We start from the raw sequence: 21,206 nt of genomic DNA on the forward strand, positions 1-21,206 counted from the left end.
GATATTACAATTACAGTTGTTTTTTTCTATATTTTTGATAAATGCAACCTTGATGAGCATAAGAAATTGTAATAATATTTCACAATATTACTGTTTTTTTTTTTTTTTTTTTAAGATGTTTTGGTCGTGTAGTTTCAGTAAATAGCATGTTAATTGTGCAGTTTTGGTTCACACTCATATGTTGTTTGTATTTTGCAGTCATTAGAGAGTTTTACAGACTCCTACCGGACGCACAGTTTTGATCTCGCTCGGATGATATCACAGTACCAGCACACTCAACAGGAAGTGCGTGACGTCAGGTGACTATGTCCATATAGTAAATCTCACAATACAACAATATTTTTCTTCTATAATTCTTTTTAAAAATAGATTCTGTCGATAATAGTCTTGACTAAAGATGTGTGCTTTATTTCCTGTGTGTGTTTTAGAGTCACCGTCTCTGAGCTGAAGGATGAGGTGCGAGGTCTCGTCCTGAGAGAAAGCCTCCCTACACCTGCACAGGTACCACAGAAACCAGGTGAGATGCAGCTGTGAAAGGGTCTGATCATGCTTTTGTTGTTTTCCCCTTTGAAAGCATTTCTAATGTTAGTCATTTAGCCTCTCTATGACCTTTAGAATCAAACCAGCTGTTTTTTGGCTGCTGCGCCTGTAAGCTCTGTGCACAGTTGTCTCTTTGCATGTGGCGTCCTTTCATGTTTCTCTCGCTCCTGTGTGGTAGCAATATTAACCGTGAAGACGAGGCCCCAGAGACGCGTGTCGTCAGGGTCGGAGGATGATTTCAGTCCCACTCCTAGTCTGGCCGAGATCAGCTCTGATGAGTTGGATGCATCGTGGCTGGAAGAACCAGGTGACACATGACACGAGATACACGTGCACTATATATAAAAGTGTTGTTAAATAATATTTACATGTAATTTTTTTTTTTTTTTTCAAATTTAAATTTATTATTATTATTATTATTTTTAAATACTTTAAATAATTTTAGCTAAAAAAAAAAGCTATTTGAAAAAAAATATCTGCATTTAGAATGCCAAGTAAAGCATTTTTCTTCAGAAGTGAAAATGGAGAAAAGATTGTGATTGAAATGTGGATGGATTTGAGTTTATGCAGTTAATGTTCAGTGTGACTGACAGAGAATTTGTGTTAAATAACCATGACTAATGTTTTCAAAACCACTGACAGCATTCAGATCAGGAGAAATGGACAGAAACAAGTGCAATCAAAGCAACAGGTTGAGGAATGTTATGTGTTATTTTAGTATCATTGATATACTATTTAGTTAGTTTTAGTAATTGTGTTTTTTTTTTTTTCACCTCCTTTGGTCCTTTCCTTTCATTATTATTATTATTATTTTTATTTATTTATTTTATTTTTTCATTAAATATTTGTATTTATTTTTAGAAATAAAAATACACTATATTAACATTTTATTTGATTTCAAGCAAGGTCTTTTTTTTTTAAATACAGTTAGGAGTCAAATGTTTACATCCCCCTTTCAGAATCTGCAAAATGTTAATTTTACCAAAGTAATTATAAATGTTATTTTTTTTATATTTCACATAAAAGACGTTTACATATAGTCCACAAAAGAAAATAATAATACATTTACAAAAATAACCCAGTCCAAAAGTTTACATCCCCTTGATTCTTAATACTGTGTTGTTACCTGAATGATGATTTTTTTTTTGGTTATAGTTGTTTATCAGTCCCTTGTTTGTCCTGAACAGTTAAACTGCCCGCTGTTCTTCAGAAAAATCCTTCAGATCCCACAAATTCTTTGGTTTTTCAGCCTTTTTGTGTATTTGAACCCTTTCCAACAATGACTGTATGATTTTGAGATCCATCTTTTCACACTGAGGACAACTGAGGGACTCATATGCAACTATTACAGAAGGTTCAAACACTCACTGATGCTCCAGAAGGAAACACCATGCATTAAAAGATGGGGTGAAAACTTTGGATTTTAATGATCAGGGTAAATTGAACTTATTTTGTTTTCTGGGAAACATGTAACTATCTGCCTTTGAAGGGTAGTACTAAATGACAAAAATATGATACTTGGGCAAAATTATTAAAAATGTACACATTGCCATTATGTTCAAAAGTTTTCACCCCCGGCTCTTAATGCATGGTTTTCTTATCTGGAGCATCAGTGAGCGTTTGAACCTTCTGTAATAGTTGCGTATGAGTCTCTCAGTTGTCCTCAGTGTGAACAGATGGATCTCTAAATCATACAGTCATTGTTGGAAAGGGTTCAAATGCACAAAAATGCTGAAAAACCAAAGAATTTGTGGGACCTGAATTGTTCAGGACAAACAAGGGACTCATGAACAACTATCACTAAATAGATTTTTATTTTATTAAATCATGTTTGGAAAACCCTGATTCACACTTACAATTACTCATTTTTCTAATTGAATTTAGAGCCACAAACCAGGCGAAGGCGCAGACGTGTCCGTCTAAATTCAGACCTGACAGGAAGTGACCTCAGCGACGCTGGGAGTGAGCTTGAGAGTAACCTGGACGATGATGCTGAAGATGTGGACAGAGTTTCAGACAGTCCTCCAGATCTCAGTCTCAGCGACCTCTGACCTTAAAGGCCAATAAACCAACATGCTGCTATTAGAGGAAATGGAAACCCTGTTCCTTTGTTGACTAGGTAGGCCTAGGTTTTCCCAAACTGTTTATTTCTGCTATAATTGATGTACGTTTATGTAAATCAAATCCATGGTGCTCAGTTTTGTAGTGTTTCATGAGACCGACAGATAGTATTGCATTGACATACTGCAGTATTTTTGAATTGAGGGATTAGTTAATAATATAAGTTACAAAATAATGCAGATCTGAATATGCAACACAGACAGTCAAAGAGTTTGACTGAGGCTTGTATTCATATTTGCAGTCAGTATTTGGAGCCTGTTTACGAAAATGAATTAAAATATTTTTAACATTGTTGAATCCCACACAATAAGACCAGAAACCTGTATTTAGAAACGAAATATTTTGATTTCACATTTACCACACTTGAAAGAAGTCTCAGTAATTGTAGTGTTTCATAAATTGACGTAATGTGTTGTGAGCCAAATGTCTAAAAAGTGACAATTTAGTGTTTTTCAAAGTCTTTTTAATTAAAAAAGAACAATGTGTATTAAGAATCCACTCTCACAAGTTATTACACAAAGTAAACATCACACATCTGTCAGCCAACAAACCACAAGGATGAAAATACTGTATTATAGACGTTTCATCTACCAATAAAAAATGTTGGGTGTTGAGTCTACCTACATTTTGTTTAGTTTTTTCTCTCTCAGTTTTTATAAAACATTTCAGGCACAAGAAAAGCATTCAAATTATGGCTATTTGTCTTTGTCAAAGTGCACACCAAAAGATTATTTTCAAAAACAAGTTTATAAACGGTTGATTTTGACGAGTTGAAATCTATTTGATGATGTTCCAAATGATGTAAACAAATCCAAATTTTCACTTGAAGTTAATTTAATATCTGTATGACTGACAAAAATAGTATTTCTCACAGGTGGAACTAAAGAGAGAATGAAGTGAACTGAACACTGGGAAATCATTAAAGCGATTCTTTGAGCTTTGAGTATTTCAAATAATTCTCTCTCTCAGTTTGTAAAAACCAGTTAAAATCAGTTTATAGTAATACACTTACTATGTAAATCTCTCCTTGTGTGTGACATGCAAAGGTTACAGGGTTCAGCAGCTTTACAGGAGCTGGAAACCTGAATATAACTTCATACAGACAAGGTTAGTAGACTATTATCACACTAGTGTCATTTTAATAGGCATATTGTTTCATTCATGTGGCTGTATTGTTGAAAATGCATTTTAGGGTTTATTCTGGACTGGTACCCCATCGACTTACATTAGAAGTGCATTACTGTAAACATGATTGTTGCTGCCAGAGAGAGATTGAAATCATTTTGCGTGGTGAACGACAACTTGTATTGAACATTGAGCAAAGAAAAGCTTAACAGAAAAATGAAAATTTGCTGAATATGTATTCACTTTCAGATTTTGTTTCTTCATAGCAACAGATTTGGAGAAATGTAGCATTGCATCACTTGCTCACCAATTGAAGTGAATGGGTGCCATCAGAATGAGAGTCCAAACAGCTGATAAAAACATCACACAATAATCCACACCACTCCAGTCCATCAGTTATTGTGTTTGTAAGAAACAAATGCATTATTAAAGCATTCAAACTGTTGCTTCTGGTCAAAATTTGAGCCCATAATCCATTATAACGCTTCCTCCAGTGAAAAAGTCCATCTCCTGTTGTCATCTTGCATCAAAATCCACCCACATTTTTGTTTAGAGCTGTTTTGGACTGTTTTACTTGTAAACAGTGCTTGATCTGTGCATATGTCTCTCCTGATTCAGACAAGAAGACTTTTTCCCTGGAGAAAGGACTTTAACAGGAAGCAACAGTTTGAAGTTACCAATCTATTAATGATAGATTTGTTTCTTACAAACACACAACTTTTTGCTTCACAATATGTTAATTGATGGACTTGAGATGTGTGGATTACTTGTGGATAATTGTGATGTTTTTATCAGCTGTTTGGACTCTCATTCTGACGGCACCCATTCACTATAGAGGATCCATTGGTGAGCAACTGATTGAATGCTGTGTTTCTCCAAATCTGAGGTAGAAACAAACTCATCTTAAATCTTGTATGACTTGAGAGTGAGTACATTAAGCATGTTTTTATTTTAGGGTGAACTAGTCCTTTAACAAAAACACAAAGTTGATCAGAAAAACAACAAAGCAGCTGGTTAATTCTAGAATTAGACAATGTAACAAACACACACAAACAAACAGCTGAAGCAGATCTAGAGACGACACGACTATGAGAGAAACAAATGAACACATACAGCCACAAACGGCTCCCAAATATTCCCGCAGCACATGACCCTTCCCAAACCCCACGTAAAGTGCAAGAGAACGACCCAACGGACAGGAAATGACGGCCACGGTGAATGTAACAGCTAAAGTGGAGTATTATGCTACATTTAGTCCTGTAACAAAAACAACAGGAGTGTTTGTGCTTCTGTCAAGAACATTTAATGGTGTCTGTTGTGTTGATGAGAGGATGTTGGGTGCTCTGAAGATGTTTGAGGAACATCTGGGCTTTCAGTAGCTGTACATGGAGAGCGGCGCGTCCTCCAGCATATCATCCTGAAACACACACACAAGTGAGTTGTTCTCAGGAAACACTGTCATTTGTGAGCTACACTGTATAATAGACTTAACAGGAAACTAAAAAACTGAACGTTCATTACATATACACTACCAGTCAAAAGATTTTGAACAACATTATCATTATTTTTTTTTTCTGCTCACCAAACCTGCATTTATTTGATCCAAAGTACAGCAAATAGTCAAATTTTGAAACATTTTTACTTTTTAAAAGAACTGTTTTCTATTTGAATATATTTTAAAATGTAATTTATTCCTGTGATCAAATCTGAATTTTCAGCACCATTACTCCAGTTTTCAGTGTCACATGATCCTTCAGAAATGATTCTAATATGCTGATTTGCTGTTAAAAACATTCAAATCTTACAGTTCAAAAACTTGTGACTGGTAGTGTAGATTTAGTTTAAATACAACATTTTAAGTGTATTTCAGGTATTTTTTTGTTTTAATCACCATTAAAAAATATGTAGAATTTATTAAATAAATAAAATTATATATAATAAATAAAATTTGCAGAACTTTTCTTCAGCCCTGTTAATATCACATTTCTCCCTATACACACACATTTCCATATTTAAGGAAGTGAGATCAAATTGTTTTTTTAAACCAATATTATAGTTACACCCCTCTACCAAATTAAGTAATTAATAAAATAATAATAAAAAACGAATAACATTCCATTAAACATCTATTTTTACAGTAGTGACATAATTTTTGATTTTTCTCATTTATTATAGTGGCATCCTGATTTCAACCATAACCCTTCAAATTAAAAGATTTAAAAAAAAATAGCATAGCATTTGCAGTAATTCATGAGTTATATAGAAAAATTACCACTTTTTTTTCCTTTTATTCAATTAAAATTCTAAGGGAATAACATCATAAAAAATAATTCATTTTTAATTAATTACTTATAATTAATTTGGGGGAAAATATAACATAATATTATAATAATATAAGAATTTTTCCCTTTGTTTTCACTTTGTTGATTGCTGATATGTTTAAGTAAGTAACATAATAAAAATTATAATTTAAAAAAAAAAATGTATATCACAGTAGTCCCTCTAATGATTATGGCAGTTATGGCCCAGAGCATAAAATGGGGAAATAGAAGCTTCCACAATAGAACCTTTTTAAAATAAACATAAAAAACAGCATATTATTTGCATAAATGGGATCTAAATGGTTTCCTGAAAATTATATTTTTCCTGTTCCTGTTGAACGTTTGTCACATGGCTATTGCTTATCAATGTATTTAGCTAGTATGTGTGTGAATTGTTTAAACCGTAGTCTCACCATGGGGAGATCCTGAAGCCTGCGAAACTCTGGGCTGCCATTTGTGTTTCTAAATTTGAGGAATATGAGGACCGACACGATGGCAGCGACAACGACGAACGCTGACACCAGTCCAGCCAAGAGCGGGTCAGTGGTTGCTTGGCTATTGTCTAGAAGAACCAAAACACAGAAAGAGAGAGAATAATACTAGCGCACTTTCTGCAAAATATGCAAATAGTGTGTGTTTGTGCATTTCTGCAGTGACGCAAAAGCCTGGCGGATCCACAAAGATGTGTCTGTTCTTGGGTTGTGTCAGCGTGAAGACGTCCCGGCCCTCAGGCGTCCCTCAGCTCGCCGTTCCTCTACTCATATAATGACGCTCTTGTTTTCCACACGCAGCGTTATCAGCCTCTCCGCTGTTAGACTCTATTCACATCCACTTTATGAGGATCATTATGGTAAACACAAATGCAGATGTGCACTGTAAATATTTGCGCGTGCAGCTGCGTTCGCTCACAAAAGGGCCAATCAAATGAGTGATCATGTGATTTTTGATATCGCAGCAATAAATCATGTCCGCATTGAAATAACAGGCTTTCTGCTCAATTCAGCTGCAGAAAATAATGCTTTTGTCCTCACTAACAGGGTCAAAATCAGACAGTCAGGCCATAGACTGTAATGGATTTGAAAAAACGTTTCCTATGCTCATATATTTGATCAAAAATAAAAAAGTTTCATAATTGTATGCGGCTTAATTATGCTTACTTCTAAAATACCTAATTTTGGCACCATTGCAATCTTTAATAAGGAAGGCAATCCCAAAATGCAATGCTACAAGCTCAAAAAAAAAAAAAAAAATTTAATAAATCAATAAAGCACAGATGATCTGACAGTAAATAAATACATTATATTTAAATTTATTTCAATATATCAAGCATAATATATAGTTAATGCTAAGGAATCAGAAATTATAATGAAAATTACTGCAGAATATTATTAAATATATTTAATTGTTTTTAAATATATTAAGTGTAATATATATTTTGAAATAAATATATATTTTATATATATATATATATATATATATATTATATAGTTTGAAATAAATACATCATATTTAAGTGCATTTAAATATTTAAATGCAATATAAAATTACGTATTTGGAAATACACTAAAATACTGATAAATATAGTTTATTAAATGCATCATATATATGTGTAAATCTATATATTAAGTGTAATACATATTTATTATTAAGAATTCAGAAATACTAGAAAATTACTGATATATATTACTGATATTTATAATAATTAAATTATATCTATATCTATATCTATTTCACATACCATCATCTCCAACGTTCAGAGCTGAGGGTGTGTCGGCGTGGGCTTTGGCCTGGACGGGGCTGCTGCTGGCTGTCATCTGTGTGGTCTGCGTTGTGGTTGAAGACGCCGGCGGTGTGGATCTCCGTCTGCTCCGTGCGCTCGTTGATTCCGGGCTGCTCGTGTCTGGAGCTCTGCTGGTTCCTGCGGCGGTGGATGTCGGGTGGAGCGTGCTGATGTGGACGCCGCTCGTGGGCTCGTGGGTCGTTGATGGCGGGAGTGTAGTTGGTTTTACTGTGGTAACTGCTGTCTCATTATTCACAGGTGACACATCAGAGCCATTTCGACTGTCTGTGATGTTCTCAGAGAAACTGATGTTCTCCGCCGGGGAGGAGATGTTCACCAACATCCCTAAAGGTAAAAAAAAAAACATGATAGTGTTAAATCAAGAAACATTTATTATTATTATTATTATTATTATTATTATCAGTGTTGAAAACAGTTGTGCTCTTTCCTATTTTTGTAGAAATCATGAAAACTATTTTTTTCTGGATTCTTATATTTCTAGAACATTCAGTGAACAGCATTTATTTGAAGTAGAAATCTTTTGTAACATTGTAATAAATATTTTTAAGTATTAAAATATTATATATATTTACATATATTTCTATTAAATATATAGTGAAAAACATTTTCTGTTCATTTGAAATAGAAACCTTTTGTATCATTTAAAATGTTTTTACTGTTACTTTTGATCAATTTAATGCATTTACATATATTTATATTACATATATAGTGTAAACATTTTCTGATTATTTGAAATAGAAACCTTTTGTTTTATATATATATATATATATATATATATATATATATATATATATGTGACCCTGGACCACAAAACCAGTCTTAAGTCGCTGGGGTATATTTGTAGCAATAGCCAAAAATACATTGCATGGGTCAAAATTTTGGATTTTTCTTTTATGCCAAAAATCATTAGGAAATTAAGTAAAGATCAAGTTCCATGAAGATTTTTTGTAAAATTCCTACTATAAATATATCAAAATGTAATTTTTGATTAGTAATATGCATTGTTAAGAACCTAATTTGGACAACTTTAAAGGTGATTTTCTCAGTATTTTGACTTTTTTGCATCCTCAGATTTCAGATTTTCAAATAGACGTATCTCGGCCAAATATTGTCCTATCCTAACAAACCATATATCAATAGAAAGCTTATCTATTGAGCTTTCATATGATGTATATATCTCAGTTTTGTAAAATTTAACCTTATGACTGGTTTTGTGGTCCAGGGTCACATATATATATATATATATATATATATATATGTATATATATACATACTGTACAAAAATTCAGTTTATTTGAAACAAAAACCTTTGTAACATTGTAAATGTTTTTACTGTTACTTTTGATCAAATTAATTAATTTAATAAATAAATGTTACTTAAGTGTATTAAAATATTATATATATTTCCATATTTATATTACATATAGTGTAAACTTTTTCTGATTTTTTTTGACAGAGAAATCTTTTGTAACATTGTAAATGTTTGACTTACTTTTGATCAAATTAATGTATTTAATAAATAAATATTATTTAAATGTGTTAATATATATATATAGTGTAAAAAATTCTGTTTATTTGAAACAAAAATCTTTTGTAAAGTAAATATTTTTCACTGTTACTTTTTTTTTATACTTTCAAAAACAACTGATGGGTTCTTAAAAAGAGTTTTCTTTTCTTTTGGTCATGTCTTATTTCATCTGTTGCACAAAGTAAGTTAGAAACATGGAGCTGCACAACACAACATGCAAACCGAGCTGAATAAAGACGGATGAAACGCAGCTTTGGGCTTTTTCAGTTAAATCCGTGAGCACGTGACTCAACGGGCGCTTACATGTCCAACGCGGCTTCTGTGGTTGGTGATGCCTTTGTTTAAGACTAAACCAATTCCAACTCATTTTAACTGCTGAAATGTGACTAAAGAATGAAATGTGATATCATGGGCAGGGTAAGACTTGATTTAATCCATCAGTAAGTGGTCGGATTGTGAAAGGTGGTCTCTTTATGAGAAGATAAAAATAAGAGGGCTTTATGATGTCAGACTGAAAGCATTGCTGTTTCAGAGATTGAAGATATCCCTTTTCTGTGGAACGGCAGGAACATGTAAATAGAGTTTTTTTGCATGTGTTTGTGCATGTGTTCATAAACCAGGTACGAGGAACCAAATGGATTGGTTGGTTTACAGAGAGTAAAAGGAAACAATGATCTGAATGTGAAAACTCTCTGAATGTTTGTCATGTATGTGTGAGTTCTTTAGGGAAAAAGAGAAAAGAGAGCCTATGTTTAAAATTGCACTACATAGCATACTATTACTGATTATACAGTTTCTGAACAGTGAGATTTTTAATGTTTTTTAAAGAAGTCTCTTCTGATCTGCTGTTCATGAAACATTTATTATTATTATTACTATTATCAATATTTAAAAAAAGTTTTTCAGGATTCTTTGATGAATAGAAAGATCCAAAGATCAGCATTTATCTGAAACATTATACACTATACCATTTAAAAGCTTGGAGTTGGTATATTTTTTTGTGGAAAGAAATGATGGAAATTATTACTTTCATTTAGCAAGAATGCTTTAAATTGATCAAAAGTGAACATCTGAACTTTCTTTTGATCAAAGAAACCTGAAAGAATTCTACTCAGCTGTTTTTAACATAATAATAATAATTATAAAATAGCAAATCAGCACATTAGAATGATTTCTGAAGGATCATGTGACACTGAAGACTGGAGTAATGATGCTAAAAATTCAGCTTTGATCACAGGAATAAATTACATTTTAAAATATATTCAAATAGAAAACATTTTAAATAGTAAAAATATTTCAGATTTTTTTTTTGTCTTTGTTGTATTTTGGATCAAATAAATGCAGGCTTGGTGAGCAGAAGCAACTTCTTTTAAAAACATTAAAATCTTAAACTTTTGACTGGTAGTGTACACTAGATTTAAAAAAAATACTTTTATCTAGCAAGGATGCATTAAATTGTTCAAAGTTGACAGTTAAAACATTTGTAATGTTAAACAAAGATTAATATGTCAAATAAATGCTGTTCTTTTAAACTTTCGATTCATCAAAGAATCCTGAAAAATAAAATATATCCCCTGTTTACTCAAAAATATAAAGCAGCACAACTGTTTTTACCATTGAACCTAATCAGAAATGTTTTTTGAGCAGCAAATCAGAATATTAGAATGATTTCTGAAGGATCATGTGACACTAAAGACTGGAGTAATGATGCTGGAAATTCAGCTTTGCATCACAGGAATAAATTACATTTTACAATAGGCCTATATTTAAATAGAAAACAGTTATTTGAATACTAATAATATTTCATAATTTTACTGTATTTTTAATCAAACAAATGCAGCCTTGGTGGGGTGAAGAGACCTTTTACATTAAAAAATATAAAAGAATTGCTTTTATTTCCAACAGGGTTAGTACAGATACTGTTAAATAAAATTTAGAGACAGAATTTTTCCAGCATGATACAGAGCTATAGAGAACTGCACAACTTCTTATAGCCCACATACTAATAACAGCTTCGATATTTTATGTAGACTAATTTGCGCACATTGGGGAGTCGCTGGTTTCAATTTTAACTACCAAGAGCCCCCCACTTTGAGAACCACTGAACTATGCCAAGGTAAATACAGTTTTCCATTCTATGGCACCTTTAAGATAGTATGCAGTGTCTACAGTATACTGTACACTATTCAGTAAGTTAGTATTTCCTCTGGATGCAGTCAGAGAGAGTATTTTAGCTCTGCAGTATTGCAGCCGGATGATTTGTAATGGTGCTGGAGAGTTCTTTGATGGTTTGTGGAGTGAGTCACAGTCGTTCAGTTTGACAGCGCGTGTCTGTGCATGTGAGACGTGTGCGTGTGTGAACACTACTAGCTGTATGTCATCTGTGTGTGTGTGAACAGCACTGAGCTGTATGTGATCTGTGTGTGTGTCTCATGAGGATTCAAACTCTCACACTTTCACGTCAGATCTCACACTGCATTTACTCACAGTCTCTCTTTATGTCATTTTACATTACTGTTGCAGTTGAGAACCACCGATTGTTGTATAAGTGATCCGTTCTGTCAGCTTGGGTGGTAGTTAAGTGGAAAAATTCATCCAATGATGAAATTTCTCTCATTTGCTCACTCTCATATTGTTTTAAACCTGTCGAAATCTGTCTTTGCATGCCGTTTTTGATTATGAAGCAACTGGAATGTGATTTGAGAGATTTTTGGCCAATGATGACTTAGATTTTGTTCTGAGATCTGCTTTTGTTTCACAATGTGAGGAAATGATGACAATTTGTGTTCTTAGGTTAAATATTCCTCTATAGTAGTCTCAGCAAAGTAGAAAATGTGTAGACTGAGTCTGATTTTTTTTTTTAAACAGTGTTATTCTATATTATTATTATGTATATAGTATTTATTTATAACTTAATTTAAATTTTATTTGAAATAAAATCCAGTAAAATATTAAATAAAATATTAAAATATTAATAAATGCTATATAAATATAAATAAAAGAAAAGTTTGAGAAAACCTGACAGTTTGAAGCAGTTGTAAAAGTTTTAAGTTTGAAAGTTGAGATGTTGCTAACAATGCAATTTGCATGTTGTTAGCATGTTGCTAGCATGTTTTTGTGTTTCTGTAGCCTGACAACAGTGTTATTCTATATTATTATTTATTCATAACTTAATTGCGATTTTAATAAATAAAAAAATAAAATTCCAACTTAAAATATACATAAATGTTATATAAATAATATTATAAAACGGTTAGTTCCATTCCTCAATTCTGATTGGTCAGCAGCTGTGTCGTATTCATGATACGGCACTGCTATGACCGCTTCACTCAAAGGTTTTGTGTATCATTGAACCCCCTTAGCAACCACCCTTAGCAACGTAAACACAGCTGCAGCAGTTAGGGACTACTTTTTACAGCGGAAGGCAGTTAATGATTTTACTTTATGAAAACGTACAACTTAATATATATAAATTCATTTATATTTTTGATTTTAATATTTTTATTGTGTGGTAACCGTTTTATAAAAGCAATAAGGTACTTGAGGCCGTGCTGTATCGTGAATAAATCACGGCTAACAACGCATAACAACGCCCTTCAGCCGTGATTTATTCATGATACAGCACGGCCTCTCATACCTTATTGCTTAATATTAATACATTTAAAATGGAAAAATGTTATATGTTCATATTTTCTCTTTTTTTTTGTTTAAATTTTTTGTTATGATTTTGTTATGTTCATTTCCCTTTATTTTTCATTTTTATTTTAATTTTAGTACTTATCAACGTATTTATTTCAGTTACTTGCCAAGGTAACAAGGTTTTATTTTAAGTTTATATATATTTTAATTTTATTTTAGCTTTGTTTTAATTCAAAATGGTTGATTAAGAAAATCACACTCTACAAAACGTCTATAAAAATAGCTTATGCGCCCCAGTTTTTGAGTGATCTTTGCCAAAAATGATGCACAAATAGTGCTTTTTATCACTCAAAAACTGAGGTGCATGAGCTCAGTTCCAAAAAGAAATACAGAAACTGTGCTAATAAAAAAAAAACAAGTTGATAAATAGATTAAATCCAAGATTTGTTATTAATATAGCATAACAAGAGTTTTAAAGGGGTCATCGGATGCCCGTTTTCCAGTTCATATGATTCTTTAGGGTCTTAATGAAAAGTCTCTAATATACTTTGGTAAAAAATTCTCAATAGTAGTGTAAAAAAAACACCCTTTTACCTTGTCAAAATCAGCTCTGCAAAATTTCAGCTCATTTTAAGACATGGCCCCTTTAAATGCCACCAAGCTCTGCTCGCCCCGCCCCTCTCTGGGATTATGTTTACTTTAGCCGCGTTTAGCTGCTGTTTATCAGCAAAACTTGCCAACAAGCACATTATTAAGAAAGGCCATTTGCAAAGATGCATAAAAAAACCATTATACTCACTTCTGCTGTGGGTGAAGCTGCATCAGGAACGATTCGCACAAAGATAGATGCATATGTCAAACGGGATTGGCACTTTCCATTTAAAAATGAAAGTAACGTTAAACCTCTGAGTCTTCAGCGGCTCAGATGTCGGTAGTAAATGACTACTGCTATGTTCATTATCACATCCAACAACAAAACACCTCAATCGCTCAATTCGAGTCTTCCTCTGCACCTGAGTCGACACAGTGAGGATCGTATTTGCACTGTTTCAGCTCGGTGAGGACGGGGCTAAGGTAAGACGCTCATGTCAATCAAATGTGTTTCATCACAATGACAAGAAGCTGAGAATGAACTGATTTTAAAAAGGGGATATTACTTTTAAAGATTAAAAAAATACCACTGGGTGGATTTTTATCATTGTAGGGTGGTTGTGTACACAAACTACCAACACACATTAATGTTCAAACAACTTGGAAAAGTTAGTTTTGCACCCGATGACCCCTTTAAAAGACCTGTCATTTATGACACGAAATACCAAATCAGGTGAAGAATTTTCACCACAGCACAAGAGTTAAAAAAAAAAAGTCAAGTTCTAGAAATGTCTAAAAATTATTAGTTCAGAGACTAAATATGTTTTAATCCCAGCAACTAGTGCTTCCTAAAAAAAATTAAAGCATCAGATTGGGGTTTAATGACACTTGATCAGAGTAATAAATGTACCTGTTGTTGTGGTGTCTGTGTGTGGCGTGGGCTCAGTGCTGTTGGTGATGTTAGTAGAGGACTGTGTCTGATCACTGCCGAGGGTCAAGGTCACGTTGACATCAGCGACGCCGTCTCTTCTCCTCACAGAGGTGTGATGTGATGAGGACACCTGAGCCGCAGACGACATGCTCAGATTATCACCTGAAGCGGGGAGGAAAACCAGAACGGAGATGATAAATGAATCAGAACCAGAGAAAATTTTGGCCTGTAATTTAAATTATTCAACATAATCTGCATATTTAAATGAAAACCGGTATTATCATGAATTAACAATGAGAGAATGTCTCTGCCAAATCTGGATCCACAAGGGGGAATCTTTAAACAGAGCTCAGTTCTATCTGTAGTTATGTGATGAAACAAGACAAGTGTTAATAATTAATTCAATCATTTAATTAAGTAACACTGGCATGTGTTCAGGGAGGAACTATCTGTTTGTCTGACTAATAATAGATGCATGTAGAAAAAACCTGGAATTCAGGACTTGAACATCTCTCTAACTCAATTATTACACTCAACAGGATCGTTTGTGCTACAGATATCCAGAAATCCACTGACTTGCATTGAAATAGGGGCCTGAGCAAAACGTAAGGGGTTACTAATATTTTTTAATAAATTTTAATGCCACCATAGCTGCAATTATTTGATCAAAAATATAGTAAAAACAGTAATATTGTGAAATATTATTTCTATTTCAAATAACCACTTTCTATTTGAATATATTTTAAAATATAATTTATATCTATGATCAAAGCTGAATTTTAAGCATCATTACTCCAGTCTTCAGTCACATGATCCTTCAGAAATCATTCTAATATCCTGCTCAAGAACATTTTTGATTATTATTATTAATATTGAAAACAGTTATAGATATTGTGATCATTTGGTTTCTTTTCTAAATGCCTACATTACAGTATAATAAGGATAAGATGATAATAAGGTAGTGACAGGTTTGGCTTGATGATTGTCCTTTTTGCTCAGTGTCTGTTTTTCTTTGTCTCTCTTCTGTCAACAGATGCTCCACTTATCATTTATCATTCTATTTTCATCTTCTCACCTTCTAGACCAATATATTTCCGCTCTGCATGTCACCACTCCTGAAGGTTTTTCTCACTCTGTCTTTCAAACAGATGTATTTTGAGTCTATCCAATATATTTATCTTGTCCATATAGCAGCTTTATTTAATAGTTTTAATTAGGCTGATATTGGAATAAAATACTATCATATTACTTTATTTTTCTTTTCTAATATTTGCTGTAAATGTTTTGATGGCATATTAACAGTGTTAAACAATTATTACAATTTTAAAATTGTTAAAACTATTAAAAATGGTTAAATCTAATTTAAAATATTATTAAATGCAGTAGAAATAATACTAATACAAATAATGATCATAAATTAAAATTAAAACTTTATTTTAAGTTTAATTTAAGTTTTAGTCATTTTATGTTTGTCATTTTTCTTCTTTTTTCCTTTTCTTTTTCTATTTTGCTTTATTTTTAGTTTTAATAATTTTAGTACTTTTAGTACATTTTTTGGACTTTTTTAAAGTTTACCTTTTTAATCTATTATCTATATTTTTTTTACATTTTATTTCAGCTTTATTTCAATTACCAAAAATGTTTTTAATATTTTTAAAAATCCATAAAAATAGATCTAAGCTTGCACCTCCTTTTTGAGGAAGCATTGCCAAACTTTTCCACAAATAATGTTTTTTTTTTTCACTCCAAAAAGAAATACAAAACATGTGCTAATTGACAGAAAACACATTGATAAAAACATTGAATCCAAGATTTGGTAATAATATAGCATAATGAGACATTTACAAGCTATTTTAAAAGGCTGGCCATTTTTGTCTGGGAACACCAAATTAGTTGGATGTTCAGCAAGTCTAAACAGAAAATTACAAAATTAAATAAAAATGACAAAAACACATTAAAATGACTATATATATATATGTGACCCAGGACCACAAAACCAGTCATAAGGTTAAATTTGACAAAACTGAGATGTATACATCACATGAATGCTCAATAAATAAGCTTTCTATTGATGTATGGTTTGTTAGGATAGGACAATATTTGGCCGAGATACGATCTATTTGAAATCAGAAATCTGAGGGTGCAAAAAAATCAAAAAGACTGAGAAAATCACCTTTAAAGTTGTCCAAATTAGGTTCTTAACAATGCATATTACAAATCAAAAATTACATTTTGATATGTTTACAGTAGGAATTTTACAAAAAATCTTCATGGAACATGAACTTTACTTAATTTCTTAATGATTTTTGGCATAAAAGAAAAATCAAAAATTTTGACCCATGCAATGTATTTTTGGCTATTGCTACAAATATACCCCAGCGACTTAAGACTGGTTTTGTGGTCCAGGGTCACATATATATATATATATATATATATATATATATACTTAATTAAATTATTTTATAGCAAATGTGATTTGACAGCGTATTTGCAATAGTTTTTTAAAAAGTGAATGATGTTTACCCATTTACAGCTCGCCAGTGATGCTGGCATGTTGCTAATAGTTTCAAGAGCATTGTTATGAACAGATTCCGTATATCGGTTATCAGTCATAACTAAAAATATCATCATTCATTGTTGATGTTGGCTATTATCTGTACATAATGATCTGACTCGAGAGACTTCCTTAAACATTGAGCTATTATAGGATGCCTAATCTCTCTCTCTCTCGCTCCCTCTCACTCTCACACACACACTCTTGTGTTTGTGGGTCATTACCCAGAATCCCGAGAGAGGTTTGTTAAGGGTTTTGCGCACCACACCCTGCCACTTCACAAGAGTTCTTTTGGCTGAGCTCCTCAATAACGGCCCTGTTCTGAGCTACTGCCGCCGCGCGTCACGAACCCCACCAAACCCGCACACAAGGGGAATAAACCGCCAGTCCGGAGGATATTTTGGGAGGCTGATTCAGAGCTTGATTCAGCAGTTTTCTTTTCATGGGAAGAAACATCAATTCGCAGCATGAAAATGGCCATGAACAATGAACAAAACAGACTGATCATGATGCATCAGACAGTCTATAGGCTTTTCATACCCACTAATACTCAGATTTTCACTCAAGCTTTGCCCCATTTCTCTCTCTTTCCTATTAGTTTGTCTGTTTGTTGTCTTAAGACACACATCTTCCTGTGAGTGTAATCTATGAACAGCTCACATTATGTAAGAGGACTGCAGAGAATACACACCACTTCATTTGATTCACATCAGACCCCTTTAAAGGAACATTTACTTGTTCAATACAAATTAAAGGAGAAAAGAGAGTTTCTTCATAGGATCAAATTTGGAGAAATGTATCATTACGTCACTTGCTCAAAAATGGAGCAATGCAGTGAATGGGTGCCGTCAGAATGAGAGCCCAAACAGATCACAATAATCCAAAAGTAATCCACACCACTTCAGTCCATCAATTAATATCTTGTGAAGCCAAAAACTGTGTTTGTAAGAAACAAATCCATCATTAAGACATTTTTAACTTCAAACCGTTACTAATTCTTGATAATATTGTTTCCTCCAGAAAAATGTTGTCTTGTCTGAATCAGGAGAGAAATCTGCACAGATCAAACACTGTTTACAAGTGAAAACATCTAAAACATCTCTAAAAACAAAAATGTGGGTGGATTTTCATAGGAGAGGACAATAGAGGATGGACTTTTTCAATTGAGGAAGCGTTATTATGGATTATGGACTCATATTATGGTCAGAAGTGATGATTTAAATGCCTTAATGATGGATTTTTTTCTTACAAACACGCAGCTTTTGGCTTCACAAGATGTTAATTGATGGACTGGAGTGGTTTGGATTATTTGTGGATTATTGTGATGTTTTTATCAGCTGTTTGGACTCTCATTCTGAAGGCACCCATTCACTATAGAGGATCCATTGGTGAGCAAGTGATGAAATGCTATATTTCTCTAAATTATATGAAGAAGCAAACTCATTTACATCTTGGGTGGCCTGAATTGTCAGAAAACTTTCATTTGTTGGTGAACCAATCCTTTAAAAGCTTATATTAGTGCAAAACTGTGTTATATGAGCTGTAATGTTGCTAAATCATTTTCAGCTTCCAGTTATTCTTCACTGACGTAGTTCCTGTTTGGATTCTTCTCCTTGTGCCATGCATCATTTACCATGATTACATGCTTGTAACTTTGGACCCACTGGATGTAATGTTTTAGCCTTGTAATGTTTACTGTGCTTCCTTGTGTACTTTGTGTAAAAGCAAAAATAATTTCATGTATGGACATTATGGCAAAAATGCTGCACAAATTAAACCTGGAACATTTCTTTAAAAAATTAAACACAATGTGACTTATCTAAATGCATTTTTTCATATGTGACCCTGTATACAAAACCAGTCATAAGGGTTAATTCTTTTAAATTGAGATTTATACATCATTTGAAATAATAAATAAGTTTTCCACTGATGTATGGTTTGTTAGGATAGGACAATATTTGAAAAAATGAAATCTGAGGGTGCAGAAAAGATCAAAATATTGAGGAAATAGCCTTTAAAGGTGTCCAAATGAAGTTCTTAGCAATGAATATTACTAATCAAAATTTTTAAGTTTTAATATATTTACGATAGGAAATTTACAAAATATATTCATGGAACATGATCTTTATTTAATATTCTAATGGTTTTTGGCATAAAAGGAAAATCGATAATTTTGACCCATCTAATGTATTTTTGACTATTACTACAAATATACCCATGCTACTTAAGACTTCTTTTGTGGTCTAGGGTCACATATTAGCATTTTAAAGTCCTTTGAAAGAAAATTGGTGTGCAAAAATTGCTAGTAAATTTCAAAGAAACGACAACACACGGAATTAAATGTAAAATATACTCCAATAAGCTTACTTTTTTTTTTTTTTTTTCCAACTTCATAAAATATATTTTTTACAGTGTTACTGATAGTGACTTTGTGGCAAACACCACTAATAATATTCACCCACTATGTCATCATGTTTCTCACCTGCTCTCCTCTGTTTCTCACATCTACTTGCAAGTTTTCTCACCTCTCATCTATCTGCAAATCTCATCTTTATGCAAAGCCTTTGTTTGATATGAAACTGTGTCTGTGGAGCTCATATCTGCAGGGGTTATTGGAGTACATTTTACAAGCAAATGCTGTTTTAGTTGTTCCAATCCAATGTGTTATTGCCATTTATTTGTAACTATCTGTTAAATTCACCAGCAAATTCTGAGTAAATCCCACATCAATTTTTTTTCAGCATAGAACAGAGAGATTCTTTCCAAATGATCATTTTACTGCACTAATCATTCATATATTCAATTATTTGTTTGATTTAAATAATTTAATGCATTAAATTATAGGGTAAACCATTGGAAATATATTAGAAGAGCAGCGAGACATCATTTTCTGTCACATAAAGTGCAAAATAAGAACAGGAATGAAAGTAAACAGGGTTTTTCAAAGTGCTTTTGTACCAGATGTAAAAATAGAAGAGTTTAAAAAGTTCCCACATGAAAGTGAGAGGAACAGGACGTCAGAATGCAAAGATGACAAGCAACAGAAACGCTCTAAAAATACTTGAACAATCTCGCTCTCGCTCAGTCACATCAGAGAACTTTACAGGCCGTTCTTAACTTCCCAAATCAGGCCTTCTAGAATAAAATCTAATTTAAATATGGCAAAAAATACACCGCTGCATGACTCCTAATTACAAACACTGGCTAAGGAATGAAAGCATTCTGGGATTGAAAGACAGTATGTGTGGTTTGACAGCCTTCCCATGATGCTCTCTATGCCAGAGCTGGGATAGAGAAATGAATTTCTTTGAAATTGCATTTCCACCCTTATATGAACATAAAAATATGTGTATATACATGTTTGTTAATGGAATATTCATTTTTATGTAAATAAATCGTAATTAAATATGAGTGAGTTTCCATAAAGCTGGTCACCAAAAGTAAACAAAACTGAATACAAATAGGCTGAAACATCCACTTTTAGGCTATAATTAGAGTTCAGCATGAGAACAGTGTCTCTTCACCGCAAGATACAAGGCTGTGTCTCAAAACATAGTGAGCTCCCTACCTAGAAAGCATTTTCGAGTATCCTAAGTACATTAAGCAGTTTTTGAACATTCATAAAGTCATGAAAGATGAAGTGATCTGCACTCCTAAACATAATTTCTGGTCATCAGATAGCCAATATGCTGTCTAGGTAGGCAGTTTGTTAGGTTTTGAGACACAGCCATTGTTTGACTGCTCAGGATACGCGTGGCAGCAGAAACCAAACTGAGAACAAACAAATAGTGTCTTAAAGGCCTGAGAAACACATTTCATAATGGCTATTACTGAAGCTAATTCTGTACAGCTAATTCTGTATAGATAGATAGATAGATAGACAGATAGACAGATAGATAGATAGATAGATAGATAGATAGATAGATAGATAGATAGATAGATAGATAGATAGATCAAACGATTTTTTACCTGTCATGAAAGAACAGTAGAAGAGCACCATGGCACAAAACGCAACATTTCCACATCTGCCCATATCCTTCATATGACAAACTATA

At 32.8% G+C, this 21,206-nt stretch overlaps 2 protein-coding genes across 2 annotated transcripts; one reads left to right on the forward strand and one right to left on the reverse strand.

The window, feature by feature from the left end:
- Positions 1-210: 210 nt before the first annotated feature.
- Positions 211-4,933, forward strand: LOC141283279 (uncharacterized). The gene is made up of 4 exons (XM_073816566.1): positions 211-299; positions 429-517; positions 719-847; positions 2,425-4,933. Exons 1-4 carry the CDS (start codon positions 253-255, stop codon positions 2,589-2,591), a joined length of 432 nt encoding a protein of 143 aa, XP_073672667.1. The 5' UTR covers positions 211-252; the 3' UTR covers positions 2,592-4,933.
- Positions 4,934-5,073: 140 nt separating this feature from the next.
- On the reverse strand, positions 5,074-21,200 carry LOC141283278 (uncharacterized). The gene is made up of 5 exons (XM_073816565.1): positions 21,121-21,200; positions 14,577-14,759; positions 7,846-8,232; positions 6,521-6,669; positions 5,074-5,203 (listed from the first exon to the last, which is right to left on the reverse strand). The coding sequence occupies exons 1-5, from the start codon at positions 21,191-21,193 to the stop codon at positions 5,159-5,161; spliced, it is 837 nt and encodes a 278-aa protein (XP_073672666.1). The 5' UTR covers positions 21,194-21,200; the 3' UTR covers positions 5,074-5,158.
- Between the last annotated feature and the right edge of the window lie 6 nt (positions 21,201-21,206).

Source organism: Garra rufa, chromosome 13 (genome assembly GCF_049309525.1).
Source record: "Garra rufa chromosome 13, GarRuf1.0, whole genome shotgun sequence".
Classification (NCBI taxonomy): Eukaryota; Metazoa; Chordata; class Actinopteri; order Cypriniformes; family Cyprinidae; genus Garra; species Garra rufa.